Here is a 17352-nt window from a genome sequence, read left to right on the forward strand (position 1 = left end):
CAACTGATTTCCTAAATACACCCTGCTCTGCTCCTACTACTTCCAGAATTGCCCATAGAAGAGGAGCCACCTGAAAGGGTGAGCTGATAGTGTCCTGGATCAACTGGGGTTTTGTCCCAGGTACTGGCATGGAGGAGCACACTTCTTCCCATTTCATTTCTTCCTGTCTCTCACCAATCCATTCCAGTGTGGTCAGCCTGACAGACTCTCAGGGTCCCCTTCCTCCCTTAGTGAACTGCTCCACTGTACTGCCAGACCTGGGGACCCCTGTCATTGGGACTTCTGGAGTCAGGAGAAGATCACTGGTTAGCTTCAAAGGTGGCATGCTGCCAACAGTGCTCCCCACCCTCCAACCCAATAAATGTTTTGGAGGCAGACACATTGTCTCTTAACTTTTTACTGGTCTCATATAACAGTGTCCTTCACCGATGAAGTATTCCATAAATGATTGTCAGAGATAATCTTAACAATTGATATGTTTCTTGTGAAACAAGTAACTCATTCTTCCCCTTTCCCCCTAGGATGTAATTATCTGAGTAAGTCACATCTCAGAATAGAGATCTGGTGAGACCCTTGTGAATTCTTCTGACTGAACTTCAAAGTTGATTTCCCCTCTCTATACTTGGTATTCTTTCTGAATTATGACTAGAGAATTCTTACCTCAGCTTTGCTAATCTCTGGGATTCAGAACAACCTTTAGAAATCCCCTTTTCCTGCTATTCTAGCCATGCTCCCATACTCTTCCATTTCTAGCTCAGAGTCTCCTTTCTCCTTCTACTATCTGCTGAGTCCTTCTCTCTTGTTAACAAACTCTTCATCCTATACCCACATTGGCGAAGACGTGGCACACATGCAGAGCTGGCACTCCGACCTGCTCCATTCCTCCTCTTCCCAGCATCCAAGGACATTTATTGCAAGCCTCACCCTTCTGTCCAGCCACCCAAAGCAAGCACTTCCTCCCTCAGCTCTCTCCAGTAATGTAGGGATTCACAGACAGCTTGAATTTGCCTTCTGGGCACTTGAATTCAGAAAAGATTCCCTAATGCTGTCTCATACCTTTCTTTAAACTGTCTCATATTCTTTAAACTTCTTGTATTCAGGGAAACCTAGTTTTCTTTTGAAGATCTCACCTTTCTTGGCTTCTCCAGTCTGGCTATTCCTTCTTTTGTATTCCTTACTCCATAAGGGCAGCAGAAAGTGTTAGGATAATTCTTGGTCACCACTTTCAGATGACTTCCTCAGATCACCATTATTGCTCCATCCTATCTAGATCATCTGTGGACCTCCAGGTCACTTTCCTTCCTCTCTAAGTTCAGCACTAGTTCACTATTATCTCTACTTCAACCTCTGCTCCCTTCAAAAACCCTATCTTCCCATTCCTCATTCTGTTTTGACTACTATACCTTCTGTCTCTAGTCAACCTCAGTTATGGAGAGGAATAGACATACCACAAGATGCACCACTCCTCATCCCATTTCCCAACTGAGTTGAATATGTCACACTGGGTGTCAAAATTTGTAGCCATGGTTCTGATGCTGTTATTGCTCACATGAAACTGTCTTTTACATTCATATAAACACCCTCTGCTCTGGGCCTCCTCATTGTCTTCATGGAGGCTCTTTCTAAATGGAAGAGCTCAGAAAATTTCAATTCAAGTAAGCAGGAATTAATGGATCCTTATATAATATGGGACATGACATTTGTTATGGTAGAAATTACAGAAATAGAAGTGAATTTAAGTGTAGTAAAAAGTTGGTTTGCAGAGGCTAGCATGACCACATGCTAGGAATTCAAGAGAGAATTCTGGAATGTGGGAGGAGAGATTTTGAAGATGCAACAACCAACTGGGCTCTTCTTGTCCTGGAGCTAACAGAGGAAGGAGCTGATCTCTGCTGAGCCTGTTTTACCAAGTCTATCAGTGAGAGAAGGGAAACCTTTTTGATTTCCTTTGGAAGTACCTTTTCTCACAAGAAGAAATATATCTGAAGAAGATCCTACATACTCTCAACCCTGAAAAGAACACCGTTGTCTAGTCACTTGTTGGTGTGAGGGCTGAGGGTCAACTTCAGGCCTGGCCCAGCTGGGTTGAACTCAGACATCTAGAGTTCATTCTTTTTCATCTTAAAACCTGTCACATCTTGATAAACCAACCAGGGAGGATTTATAGTGTCAGGAAGAATAGAGAGGCTTTGGGATATTAGCCAGAAGCAGGGAGGTCTTAAGGAACATCAAGAAAAAGAAGTGTTTATCTCACGATGAACTTAGAGGGAAGTGGGAAGTGAGAGACCTTAGTGATTAGGGCATCCTCATTCCTAAATCCTCCCTCCCTACTTTTTGTTTTACCAATAAACCTGTTAGTTTTTATATCAACAACTGATTGGAAGACTGGTTTGCGCTTTGGCCCAGTATGGTAAGGTCCAAGTGCCTTACTGCACTAACAGGGGACTGGGGTATCCCTTGGTGGATTTCAATATTCACACACCTCAGTGTACCTCAGTATTTCACATCTTTTCTCATTCCATTGCCCTTCAATACTGAGGCCATTTGAATATGGAGGTATGCCTCAAACCAAGGAACAAAGGGCACATTGCCCTACATTTAACTGGTAATCATCTCAAATTTCTACACAATTTTATTTCCTTGGGTTTTTACCTTTATGGATTTATTGAATAAGAAAAGTTCAGAGAAAAGAATATTCAAGGGATTTTATGAACAGTTGAAAGTCAGCTTTTTAGGAAACAACACTATGATAATTCCTGAATGTAACAAAAACTTCTTAATGATTGTGGACCCCTAAGAGCAGAACCATGAAATTGCACTGATGCACAAGGGAGAACGAGAATGAAATCTTTATCTTTTTTCTTTTTTTTTTTTAAGTAGAACTTTGCTACCTAAAGTATAGCTACTAGTGACATTCTATATGCGTGTTGCCTTTATAGACTCAAACTCATGGACTGTTAGGATCCTGACAGGGCATTAGAGATCATCTAGTCCAGTGGTTCCCAAACTTTTTTGGCCTACCGCCCCCTTTCCAGAAAAAATATTACTTAGTGCCCTCTGTCACATACTATCATCGCCCCCTTACAGTTATTCACTGCCTCCAAATGTACCTGTGGCCATCACTGCCCTCCTGGATGGCTGCAGCACCCACCAGGGGGTGGTGGCACCCACTTTGGGAATCACTGATCTAGTCCAACTCCAGCATTTTGCAGATGACAAATCTGAAACCCAGGGTGCCTGGCACCTAGGTGCTTAATAAATATTTCCTGAATTATGCCCACAGGGCTTTAAAAGACTGCCTACACTTTGACCCAGTCATACCACTGCTGGGTTTGTACCCCAAAAAGATAATAGGGAAAAATACATCTACAAAAATATTTATAGCCATGCTCTTTGTGTTGGCGAAAACCTGGAAAATGAGGGGATGACCTTCGTTTGGGGAATGACTGAACAAATTGTGGTATCTGTTGGTGATAGAATACTATTGTGCTAAAAGGAGTAATGAACTGGAGGAATTCCATGTGAACTGGAATGACCTCTAGGATGTGAAGATTAAAATTAATGTGCAAAATACTAAGTATTATATTTATAAATATTTTATTAATAATAGACTAACAAAAGAGACTAACTAAAAGGTACTAACCAACTCATTCCCAGGAACCAAAGAGAAAGAGGGAGGAGTTACAGTCAACCATAAAATAATAACATGACCACGCAAATGTGGAGGCATAGGAGAGAGTAAAGGGAATTTTTGGAAAACTAAGGGACTTATGGGGGATGAAGTCCAAGGTTCAAAATTTTTTATACATACTCCCCCACCCCGTGATCCTTTGGGAGACCAATCTCCCCAATGGATCATAAAAATATAATCAACATATAAATTGCAATAATTTGTGTATAAAAAGGGAAAAAAAGAACAAAATCAATGATTGCTACATTAACAGAAAGCCAATTTGGGGGCAGTCCCCTTTGGCATAAAAGTATACATTCAAAACAAATGCTTTCAACCTGTCAATGTTCAAATTCATATCCCAAAGTTCAATTCTGGATCTTCTTGATGTAGTGTGTGGTCTCTGTAGGTATCTTCATGGTGCCTTCTCCAAACAGTTTTGTTATCTGGATTCTGGGAGGTAGCAAATTTCTTATCCTAAAATTTCCTAAATTCAAATCAAAGTTCACAACAATAACAAAGTCCCCCATGACATGGATAATAACACAGGGATCAATCACTCAGGGATACATGGCTGAGTTATAAGGTATATGAATCAATTGCAAAGGAAATCAAAAACATCAAAAAAATCCACAAAAAAGAGAAAAAATATCTTGTGGATGAAATATAAAATATTAAAGTCTTATGTCTAAAAAAATCTAAGTAAAGGAAAAATAAAACTATAACAGGTCCTTGAATCAGGACCTAATTAAAGTGATTTAAGTAATTATGCATTTACCCTATCAGTAGCCAGGACTACAGAAAGTTTGCCACACTTTTAAAAGACAGAAAAAGGACTAGATTAAGAGGAGCCAGAGTGGTAGTCAGGATGAGGTGCTTGGATAGAATGTGGTTCAGAGGAAGTCCTCAACATATGTTAAGCGCTGCAACCTCAAACCCCAAACAAGTTCAAGTCTTCTTGTCTTGACTCAAAATTATGCAGGTCAGCTTTGTGCTTCTTTGGCACTGTGCAATGGCTCTTTTTATATCCTCTTCTTCTGGAATCAGACAGAATTATTAAGCAAAGTCCCATAATTATTTTTAAACAATCAATGGCATTATGGCATTCAGTTTAAAGCTTTTTGGGTATGCATAAATATTAGAACAAATGTATTTTAAACTTATATTACTGCAAAATAAAAAAAAAGATTAATATTGATAATGTATTCGAGAACAAAAATGAGAGAAAAAAGAAACTCAGAACTGTACAAACATACATATCCAAACTGCACTTTGTAACTTTACCAACTAAAACTGTTGTTTCAGAGTTTCAAGCATGCTTTGAAACAGCATTATTCCTGAAGAGGCTGAATGGGGTTTGTTTATAGAGTAAACAAAAAAAGGCAAAATTTCTAGAGGGAGAACAATAGAGTATTTGCATATGAGAGAACTGGCTTCTCTTGGTCAGGAAAAGGTCAAAAGACAAAATCCCCAAACTTTCTACTTCAAATCTATTGATTCCTTCTCTCTGCCCTCAAAAGAAAAGGCAAAGGAGTCCCCTTCTTGTTGAAAAAAAAAAATCCTGAGTTGCAAGTCTCTCTCAGCCAGGAGTCCAGGGTCAGTTTAAGACTTCAGCTTAAAAAATGGCTAGCATAGGTTGAAAAACCCACATGGGGTGGGGGAAGGGATTGGAGTTCTCACCCATCCATTGTAAAAAAAAAACTAGGATTGGCAGGCTGCAGGTTGGGCGGGAAGTTGTGTGGAATGCTGGTTTAAACAGATGAGTGTGAAAAGGCACCAGTAGTGAAAGCTGGCAGGCTGGTGGGCCGAGTCTGCAGTGGCAGAGATGGGGTGAAATCAGTTAGGCTGGGTAGTAGGCAAAGAAAAAATAGAACCGCAGGAGTGTAGGGTAAGAAAGGGAAACCTCAGCTCTCAGCTCTTGGGTGTAATGATTAAAAATGATAAAGGCTGATATTATGAGGGAAATTAATATTTTAATTGCCATGGCCATGTTGGTAAAATATATATGACCGCACCTGACTATGTTTAAAAATGCTGCCCATCTGTATCTCCACCAATCTTCCTAGTCTCGCACGCCAGAGAGCCCGCTCAGGTAGCAAAAGAGAGGCCGTCTCAAGCCCGCCCTCAGAATTTAAGCTGCCCTATACATTGGTTCCTGTTGTCTGACATTACCACTTCAGAAACCAGAAACCCATTGGATCACGGGGAATGTAGTATCAAAGTTCCCCACATGTCCACAGGAAGTTTGTAAGATACTACATATTTTGAGGCTCAATATTTCCAAATAGAACCCCAAATGATTTTAACTAACACATGGGCAGACTTACTAATTATACTTGTAAGATTGATTCAGATTGATAATGGTAGGTAATGGAGTCAGCGCAAAGGATCATGCAGGCTATTCTAGCAAGGTGAGAGTCAATAGAATTCTTTCTCCTCCTCCTCCTGAGGCAGTTGAAGCAGAAGGGGTAACAGTTTTAACTAAATCCCCTTTAGATCAAGAAATGTAGGCTGTTTAGACTTGCTTAATTCAGGGCTAAATTGGTAGACAGATAGGAAATAATCCCACTGAGATTAGCAACTTCCACAGTTAGAATATTATTCTCCAAACCCTGAGATAAATAAAAGGATCAGGGTGTCTTCTATTACTGCAGACTTGCTCTCTGGATAACAGCTGTTCTAGTGCTTGCCTGAATGAAGATTTTGCTTAGGTAAAGTATGCTATAGGTGGGTATAGCCCAAGTATAACTTCACACAGGTTCTCAAACTTAAATTTATTAATTTCAGGAAAACAGGGAAAGGGGAGGTAAATTTTAGGGTTGAGAGTAGGGCAAGCTACATAGTATCTTCAGGAAGCTTGTTTGATATACGTGTTTGAATAATTTAACTATCTCCCTCACAAACTAACTTTTCTCTTAATCTAATGTTATTAAGTCTAAGATGGTGAAGGCAATCCTTGATTGAAGATCTATTTAAATTAGAAATTATTTGAAATATTGCAAGTGAGGTATTTTCCCAGTGCACACAGCCTGGTATAGTCTGTATGGAGTAAACAGCAAAGTAACTCCCTACTCCCTGAGGTCAGAGATGAGCTAACAAAAAGAGCAATCCTACACCTCTTCCAGCCTCCCTTGAACCTCAAAAAGAAAATATCTTGCCAACTGGGTGTCCTGGCTTACCCACATTCTTAACTGCCCCAACTGCCCCCTCTCCTGGAGTTCTAGGGGGTCCTGTGGAATTCTGTGAGGCAGTTTCACCCCATTTAAGATCAGGATTATAGGGTGAGAAAAGGAAGCCCCAGCTCTCAGCTCTTGGACAAACTAACTATACTGAAAATCTGTTTTAAAAAGATATTTGAGAATTCTATCCTGTCATGGTAACCATAATGTGAAGATTAAAATTAATATGCAAAATACTAAATATTATATTTATAAATATTTTACTAATAATAAACTAACAAAAGATACTAACTAAAAGATACTAACCAGCTCACTCCCAGGAACCAAAGAGAAAGAGGGAGGAGTTACAGTCAACCATAAAACAATAATGTGACCATGCAAATGTGGAGGCGCAGGAGGGATTAAAGAGAATTTTTGAAAAACTAAGGGACTTATGGGGGATGAAGTCCAAGGTTCAAAATTTCCATTTATACAAGGAATTGATGCAGAGTGAAAGGAGTAGAACCAGGAGAATGCTTTACACAGAGACGGATACACTGTGGCACAATCGAATGCAATGGACTTCTTCACTAGCAGCAATGCAAGAATCCAGGACAATTCTGAGGGACCTATGAGAAAGAACACTATCCACATCCAGAGAAAGAACTGTGGAAGTAGAAAACTAGAAGAAAAACAATTGCTTGATCACATGGGTTAATGGGGTAAGGATTGGGGATGTAGATACTAAAGGATCACCCCAGTGCAAATATCAATAATATAGAAATAGGTCTTGATCAATGACACATGTAAAATCCAGTGGAATTGCTCATCGACTATGGGAGGGGATGAGGGGAGAGGAGGGAAAGAACGCGAATCACGTAAAAATATTCAAACTTAATTAAATAAATAAAAATTTAAAGATAACTATTTCCTGACTATTTACTGACTGAATTAATGCACTGAACCACCTAGCAAATGGTAGAACCCAGAACATTGTGGCCTTTTGCTCTTGTCACCAAACCTGGCAGATAAATTCCAATATTATCTGTGGTGAATATAGCTTATTCTTCTAGCAGATAATGACCAATTACAATTGGACTCCATCTCCAAGTTTGTTTTCTTTTTCTGCTAAAAGTTGGAAGTAGCTTTCACTTATGCCCTCCATTTCTTAACTACCCAGTCACTCCTTTTATTTTCCTTTGGGCTTGTCCTGGGGTTCCTTTGATATGGGGAACTTGATAAGGAAAATCTTCCCATTTATGTAGATCCCTAGCTGTTCTTCAATTTATGGCCTTTGAAAGTTGTCTGGGACATTGAGGTTAAATAACTTGCCAGAATCACATAGCTAGTAGAAGTAAATGGTAGGAGTTAAACCTAGGTCTCTCTGTCAATGACTTTATGTTGCCTCTCATCCATTCCATAACCCTTTGTAATGTGGCTTTTGTCTTCATTCTATTGAAATTGTTTCTCCTGAAGGTCACTAATGACCTTGTCCAAAGGACATTTTCTTAGTTATCATCAGTCTTGACCTTTGCATCATTTGACACCTTTGACTAATCTCTCCTTCTTAAGCTTTCTCTTTATTTCTCTATTTCAGAAGACAATTTTGATCCTCTTGCCTTCTCTCCTCCCTAATCTGACTTTTCTTTCTCTTTTGATTGAGGGGACTAATTAAGAAGTCAAGGATAGAAAAACAGCACACATAAAATTTGAATAATGATAGAGGTGGAATCAAGGTTAGCAAACATAAGTCAATAAATGTGATACAGATTCTGAAAGGCAGACCATGATAAGAAAGAATAGGTGATATACATTGCAAGTCCAAACTCCCCTTCTCCCTCCTTATTCATGAGTCCTTTTCTCCACTCCCAAACCTATCTCAAAAGATGACCATCTCTTTCTCAAGGATTTTGGCTGCCTCTTTGTTAGCTTGCTCACTTGCGTGTTAAAATGGGATCTTTCCTATCAGAGTTAGTTCCATGTTCACTATAGCTGTTTCTGTGCCCCAGAAGCCAGTTTTGATGCTTCTACTTGGGGCTTTCTAAAAGCCTTTGCTTTGGAAAGCCACTGTGAGATCCATAAGATGTTCTTGCAGTAAAGCTGCCTCTGAACTACCTATATCCCTTCCTTTTGCCTAACACTCTGTTCCTTTTCTGAAATATTCTATGGATTATATACTATAGATTTATATATTATATATAATATAGTATATAGATTATATAATATATACTATAGTATATGGAAATATACTATAGATTTAAGGGGGTTATTAATTCTGTGTATGTGTGGAGGGAGAATAAAGTTCTTAAATGCATAAAATAAAATACAGAGGATTATAAAGGGAAATTAATTATATCTAAATACAGTTATTAAACTATTTAAAAAATTTTCTCAGACCCCAGGTTAAGAACTTCTCTAGGAGATTTAGATGTATGCTGATCTAGCAAAGGACATTCAGAAAGAATTGTCAGGCATGTATGTGTATATATGTGTATGAGGGGTGGGGCTGACAAAGGCTGACTATATGAGTAAATTAATAAGGCTTTTATTAAGTAGTTACTATGTGCAAAGCACTATGCTAAGTATTGGGGTTACAAATAGAAAAGAGAGTTTCTGCTCTCAAGGAGATGACATTCTAATGGAAGAAATAATATATGTGGAAGGTTCTAGATGTGTCAGATGGAAATCTCATGCTCCCTAGAGTACATCAGTAAAGCAGATGTTAATGCCCTCTCATTAATATCCTTTGTACTGACAAAAATAACAGTTCCTGATGCTGAACCATTTGAAAGGCCTTGTCAAGGCCTTTGGTGGTGTAAAAAATAAAATTAATATAGAAGAACAGAATTTAAAATATCATGGTTTCCAAAGGTTTATTGAAAGCCATTTAGAAAAATGAAGCCACGTGCCTATTAGGATTTAGTTCAAAAGTCACGTCATACCTCTGCCCCCAGCTGCTTTAGCAGGAAAAGAGAGGAAGTACCAATCCCAATCTCCCTATTTAACCTTCTGTTTACGTTGGCTTACATCACCACTTTCTTATTTTATATAATAATTATACATTATATTTTATATAATAGTTATATGTTATATTAATTACACTCAATATTTTTTCAATTTTTCAATTTTATTCATTCATTCATTTATTTAATAACATTTTTCCATGGATACAGGATTCATGTTCTATCCCTCCCCTCCCCTCACCCCTTCCAATAGCTGATGCACAATTCCACTGACTTTTACATGTGCCATTGATTAAGACCTATTTCCATATTATTGATATTTGCACTAGAGTGCTCATTTAGAGTCTATATCCCCAATCATAGTCCCATCAACCCATGTGATCAGGCAGTTGTTTTTCTTCTATGTTTCTACTGCCACAGTTCTTCTGAATGTGAATAGTGTTCTTTCTCATAAGTCCCTCTGAGTTGTTCTGGATCATTGCATTGTTGCTAGGAGAGAAGTCCATTACATTCAATTGTACCACAGTGTATCAGTCTCTGTGTACAATGTTCTCCTGGTTCTGCTCCTTTCACTCTGCATCAATTCCTGGAGGTCATTCCAGTTCACATGGAATTCCTCCAGTTCATTATTCCTTTTAGCACAGTAGTATTCCATCACCAACAGATATCACAATTTGTTCAGCCATTCTCCAATTGAAGATTTCCAGTTTTTTGCCACCACAAAGAGTGTGGCTATAAATATTTTTGTACAAGTTTTTTCCCCTATGATCTCTTTGGGGTAAAAACCTAGCAGTGGTATGGCTGGATCAAAGGGCAGGCAGTCTTTTATCGTTCTTTGTGCATAGTTCCAAATTGCCAGCCAGAATGGTTGGATCAGTTCACAACTCCACCAGCAATGTATTAGTGTCCCAATTTTGCCACATCCCCTCCAACATTCATTACTTTCCTTTGCTGTCATGTTAGCCAATCAATTGCACTCAATATTAATAATTTTGTATACTATGTTACACTATCTATTACTATAACTACTATATTAATATTTTGGTTTCTTTCCCGAAAATGAGTAGGATGTTTGGATAGAAGTACTTAGATGGACTGAAGAATCTATAAGTACAACCCTTAATACTGAAAATAATCTAGCAATCCTTCCATGTAGTTATCCTTATCTAACCTGCTAATGAGTGGTGTATTCCAAGTGGCCAGCATGTGTTTATCCTATAATAGTATGTATTTCAAAGATTTTAGGCATTCCTATTCTTTTTTTGAACATAAAACAGTGTAAGCTGTGACCATCTTGGATCTGAAGATCTAGCCTGAACTTCTTGGCACTATTGGTCTCACTTGGATTTCTGCTGACATCTCCCAGGAACAGAATTAACTAACTGAAACTGAGTGTTGGCAAGAAAGACCATGTATCCTCAGGATCTTTTGTTCATCATATCAATTTCGATTCTGTTATTGACCCATAGTTAGGGCAGCTAGACGGCACAGTGGATAGACTACTGATCCTCTCAGGATCAGGAGTCAGGAAGACCTGTGTTTCTGAGTTCAAAACTATCCTCAGATATTTACTAGCTATGTGACCCTGGGCAAAACAAAATAAATCCTGTTTGCCTCAGTTTCCTCATATATACAATGAGTTGGAGAAGCAAATGGAAACCACTCTAGTCCTTGCCAAGAGAAACCCAAATGGGGTCACAAAGAATCAGACATGACTGAAAAATGACTGAACTAAGACCTCATAGTGAGATCAAGTGAATATGAGGCTCAATTTCCAATTCTGGAAATCTTATATTAGGAGAAAGAGTATCACAGATGACAGAACCATAGATCTCTAACTGGAAGGAAATTTAAGAGATCATCTAATCCAGCCCTTTCATTTGTTAGATGAGGAAGCTGGAGATAGAGAGAATGTGGCTTGCCCAAGGTCTTATAGATAAGTGGCAGAGCCACCCAGAATTGGAATCCAGATTCTGCAGGGTTAGTACAGGTATCCTTCCTTATCATGATTTAAATATATTGAAGACTGGCATAAGAAATTAAATGGATACTTGGGGTGAGTTTTGCAGAAGCTGCAAATGACACATGAAGATCAGCAGATGACACAGAAAAAGTTTAGGAACTCAGAAAAGCATAAAATATATGTATAATGCTGTATAATATCAACATATTTTATCTTTTAATGCCATAACATACACAATTTCTTTTTTTAAAGTTAAAATAAATAAAAAGTTAAAGTTTGTGAGAAGAACACAAAAGTCAGGAGATGACACACAAAGGCTAGAAATGGAGAAATATCTTAAAATTAGTAACGCATAAATGCATAAAATGTATATACTGTTATGCATAATATTACTTTACAGTGTGTTTTACCATTTAATAACATATGAACAGCTACACAATTTTTTTTTCTTAAAATTAAATTCATAGTAAAAGAACTATGGTTCTATGGACACAATAAGGTACTGTAAATACCTCAGGAAAGAAAAAGAAAACAATTCTGACTTCTTGTCCAGTATGAAAGGAAAGCCAAAAAAATTTATGGGGATTTTCCAGATTGCAGGGATGCTGGCCTCAAACCCTTGTAATGTGGAAGGTAGTCTTGCACTCTTTTCCCACTGTACCACACTGCTATGTAAGAAGAAAGGATGAGTTAACAAGCTACAGAAAGGAGCAAAAAAATATGGAGTAGAAAGTAGCTGAGAGGCCATTGGTATTTTAAGAAAGTAGCACCTGTAGAGTGGTGATGTTGAAAGAGATTGTGAGTAGAAAATGAGTGGTGACCAAAGAGGAAGAAGAGGATTGAACCATTTGGTAATGAGAGGGAGGAGAGATATGGGATAATTAGTTTGATGAGAACCAGTGAAGGGTTTTGGGTTTTTTTTTTTTTTAAACTCTTACCTTCCCTCTTAGAATTAATACTGTGTATTGATTCCAAGGCAGAAGAGCAGTAAGGGCTGGGCAATAGTGGTTAAGTGACTTGCTCAGGGTCACACAGCTATGAAGTGTCTGAGGACAGATTTGGCAGTGAAGGCTTTTTTAAGCACTTGGAAGACAAATATGTTTCTATATGGGAGAAAAGAAACTTGTTTATAGAATGAGAATGACCATGAAGATGGGGATAATGATTAGGGTAACATGCTGGAAGACATGGAATCAAATAGAGAGTTTAACCTTGGCAGAAAAGAAGGATAACTAAGGCTTTGAAACTTGAGGAAGAACAAGAAGATTGATAGTCACAGGTTTTATGGTATGCATTGGAGGACGTGCAGTGCGGAGGTGTAGTGAATAGAAAGTAGGCTTAAAGATCAAGAAGACCCAAATTCAAGTGCCACTTTTCAGACATACTAGGAGTGGGATCCTACACAAGACACTTCTTCTCTCAATGTTCTCAGTGACTCTCTCAAAACATAAGGTGCAGAGAAAGTGCTGACTGCTTTTGGACTAGAGAGTCCTCTTGTTTGGAATTTGCACAAAATGAAAAAGACATCAACATCTTCTGGGGGATCTTCTTTAGAACCTCTGACACTGAGTGGATACTAGTAGAAAGCATGGGGCTCTTCACCAATTATCTATTGTTCTCACAATGCCACCAGATCATCTTCCCCATCACCAAATCCTACATCTCTCTGATGATATCTTCTATTCTGCTTCTCCTATGCTGATGGGATAGTGGATAAAGCATTGAACTTGGAGACAGGAAGACCCAAGTTCAAATCCAGCCTCAAATATTTCCCATCTGTGTGTTCCTGGACAAGTCTTTTAACCTCTGTTTGCCTCAATTTCTTCATCTATAAAATGATGATAACAATAGCACCTACTTCCTATGGTTGCTGTGATTATCAAATGAGATAGTATTTGTAAAAACTGTTGAGAATTCTGATTCAAAGATTCTTAATTTTTTTTTTTGTGAGGCTGAAGATGCTTCTGCATTTTAAAGAGAAGACAGTGTGAACCATATCATTTGAGAGGTGCAATTATTTTGAGAAAAATTGATTTGTAAACCAGCTATCAAATAATTAGGATTCTCAGAATTTTTCTGGAGGAAATCTAATGGGATTGCAGAAGGAGGAAATATACTTAGGAGTACAGAAACCTGGATTTAGTCTATTTTCCTCTCCTAGGAAACGAGTAGATTGAACTAGATAATCTTTTTTAAAATAAATTAATTAAGAATATTTTTTCCATGGTTACATGATTCATGATTTATCCCTTCCCCCCCCCAGCACTGACAAGCAATTCCACTGGGTTAGACATGTATCATTATTCAAAACCTATTTCCATGTTATTCATATTTGCATTAGAATGATCTTTTAACACCAAAACCCCAGTCACATCACCATCGAACCACATGATTGATCATATGTTTTTCTTCTGGTTTTCTGCTCCCACAGTTCTTTCTCTGGATGTTCTTTCTCATAAGTCCTTCTGGATTGTCCTGGGTCATTGTATTGCTGCTAGTAGAAAAGTCCATTACATCCGATTGTACCACAGTGTATCAGTCTCTGTGTACAATGTTCTCCTGGTTCTGTTCCATTTGCTCTGCATCAATTCCTGGAGATCTTTCCATGAACTAGATAATCTTAAAGATTTCTTCCATCTTTACAATTATAAATTGGCACTCTTATAAATTGATATGTGTACTAACCCCCCTGCCAAAATAACTCAAACCTAGACTTTATTGGGAAGAGAAAAAAAAGGAGTAGAACAGTGATATTCTCACAGACATCTTCTACTGTTGTGGTAGAAAGAGCACCATACTGTTTAGTTGTAGGGGAAAAAAACACTTGAGTGACTAAGGTTGTATTGACTATGCTACTGGGCTTTACCTTCTGTAGCCCCACAACTTCAGACTGATATTTGGTGGGGGGGGACTTCTTGGAAAATGGAGGGCCAACTTCCTGTTGTGTGTTTGTATATGCGTATACATGTGATTGTGTGTATATGAGAATGGCAGAATAGGAAAGGGCATATTCTCCCTTCCTCTTTCTATTAATAAATCTAGAGCTTGAGATAGAGGAAAGAAAAATCATAGTTGTTTCTTTTCCTTGGTGATTTCTTTTTATTTTACTTTTTTTGAGGGGAGAAGAAGGAGAGAAAGAACATGAGACTTGAATATAATTTATACCTCCGTCATTTTTCCCCCATGGGCCCGTAGATCTAGAGTTTGAGGGAACCTTTTGAGATCATTGGATCCAGTCCCAATATTTTTTCAGATGATGAAACTGAGGTCTGGAGAGTATAAATGACTTTCCCCAGGCCACACGGATGATAAGTGACAAAGCTGAGATCCAGATTCAGATCTGGTGATTTCATCACCAGTGTGATGGAGGTGGGCAGTGGGCAGCAATTGTCAGCACTGGTTAAGCATGAACTGCAAAATCTTTAGTTTCAGCATTAGTCAATCATAAATTGCAGAATCTGCGTTATTAATCAGTTAAACATTCTGTATTGTTAATCACCTGCACTGGTTTTATACTGTTCTGTCTTGTGTTCTGTATGAATCACTTATATTGTTCTGTATTTACCTTCGTTCTGAACTGTTAGGCATTATTTATTACCTATAGGGGTTGTCTACTACTATGTCCCCCTCTTTGATAAGGGCATTCCAGAAGTAAGAGACCTCTCCTACACTGACAAATGATGGCAGGTGGGACAATGGGGAGTGGGGTGGGGAGGGGGACATAGAACTTGTGCACTAAGGACTCTGGTAACCCAGGGCCCTCAATAAATATGCAAACCTGATCCAAGACTATGGGGCTACTCCATCAGCCCAGGACTATTGGGCCACCCCCATCAGCCCAGGGCAATGGGGCTACTCCATTAGTCCTAGGGCTCTTCTATCAGCTCTTAGGTGACTTCACCAGCCCTGAAGCTATTCTGTTATCCCCTAGGCTATTTCACCAGCCTAGACTTTTAATACTATTTTAAAAACCTCTTCTTTAAATAAAATTATTTAATACCTCTGGATTGAACAGACTTTTGAGCTTCCCATTCTTGGGGCCAGACCCTGCTATAAACCTGGGTTTGTTTTCTCATAACAAATCCAAGTTCTATGTTTTTAAACTCTTATTTTTTATCTTACTAACAATTCTTTTTTTTTTTAACCCTTACCTTTTGTCTTGAAGTCAGTACTGTGTATTGACTCCAAGGCAGGAGAGTGGTAAGTTCTAGAGTAGTGGTTCCCAAACTTTTTTGGTCTACCGTCCCCTTTCCAGAAAAAATATTCCCCCTGGAAATTAATTTTTAAAAATTTTAATAGCAATTAATAGGAAAGATAAATGCACCCGAGGCTATCACCGCTTCCTTGGATCTCTGAAGCAACCACCAGGGGGCAGTAGTGTCCACTTTGGGAATCACTGGGCTAGGCAATGGGAGTCAAGTGATTTGCCCAGGGTCACACAGCTGGGAAGTGTCTGAGGCCGGATTTGAACCTAGGACCTCCCATCTCTAGGCCTGGCTCTCAATCCACTGAACTACCCAGCTGTCCCCACTAACAACTCTTAAGACAAAAGGGCAGACTGGTTTAAGTGACTTGCCCAGGATCATAAAGCTAGGAAGTGTCTGAGACCAGATTTGAACCCAGGCTCTCCCAATTACAGCCCCATTATTCTATCTTTTGTGCTACCTACTTGTCCCTTACCAATGCAAGTTCAATTACACTTTCCATTTGGTGGCACTACCTCCTATCCTGTAGGGAAAAGTTAGAGCTGCCAAATGAAGGACCTTTAATTTCAAACTTACTATTAAACTTACAGACTTATTATTAAACAGGAATCCTGTTCCTTCTTAACTTCAAACTTAACTATTCTTAGTCTGTTCCTAAAGTCAGAATAGCTGTCACATTTCTGGGAGTAAAGGAGACATGAGGTAGGCACTGGCAAAGCAATAGAGACCAGATAGTTACACTGGATAAAACTGACACCCTGTGGAGTGATTGACCTGGTTCCATGCCCTCAGAGCCATCCAACTCATAGTTTGATCAGGAGAAAGAAGATTTGATCACATTCTTTTCCATTCTAATTTGACCCTTTGTCATTTTTGCTGTAAAGATTTTTTACCCAGAAGAACACAATATGAGGTTACATTAAAAAGAAAAAAAGAAAAACTGTGCTCCTACTAATAAATCTTTGGTCGCTTGGATGTTGACTTTGTGCATTTCTGTGAAATGGATGCACTTGGAAGATACCAGATCTACTGTGGGTCTTTAGAAGTTACTGGCATAGCAAGTGTATATTGATGTTGCCTAGAGGCACTAATCCAATATATTGGAGTTTGGCGATATTCAAGGCCAGCATCAATAAAGACTTTTTCCTCCTTTCTATACCCTTAGGCAAATAACCTTCCAAAAGCCATTGCTGCTGCCCACACCTTCCTTCTGAAGCATCCTGATGATGAAATGATGCAAAGAAATATGGCTTATTACAAGAGCATGCCTGGTGCTGAGGATTACCTTAAAGATTTGGAAACCAAATCCTATGAGGTAGGTTCAAATTTCTCTCTCTCTCTCTCTCTCTCTCTCTCTCTCTCTCTCTCTCTCTCTCTCTCTCTCTCTGTCTCT

General features: G+C 38.7%; 2 protein-coding genes across 2 annotated transcripts in view; both read left to right on the forward strand.

Moving 5' to 3' along the window:
* Positions 1–17352, forward strand: part of CDK6 (cyclin dependent kinase 6) — a 1314442-nt gene that overhangs the window by 448027 nt on the left and 849063 nt on the right. The gene's annotated exons all lie outside the window — the stretch shown is intronic.
* The window catches only part of LOC123249643 (cartilage associated protein), an 85514-nt gene that overhangs the window by 26689 nt on the left and 41473 nt on the right, over positions 1–17352 (forward strand). Inside the window, exon 2 of the mRNA XM_044678756.1 lies at positions 17125–17274. Within this exon, the coding sequence (XP_044534691.1) occupies positions 17125–17274 (150 nt within the window). The remainder of the gene's footprint in view (positions 1–17124; positions 17275–17352) is intronic.

The sequence above is a fragment of the Gracilinanus agilis genome, chromosome 5 (assembly GCF_016433145.1).
Source record: "Gracilinanus agilis isolate LMUSP501 chromosome 5, AgileGrace, whole genome shotgun sequence".
NCBI lineage: Eukaryota > Metazoa > Chordata > Mammalia > Didelphimorphia > Didelphidae > Gracilinanus > Gracilinanus agilis.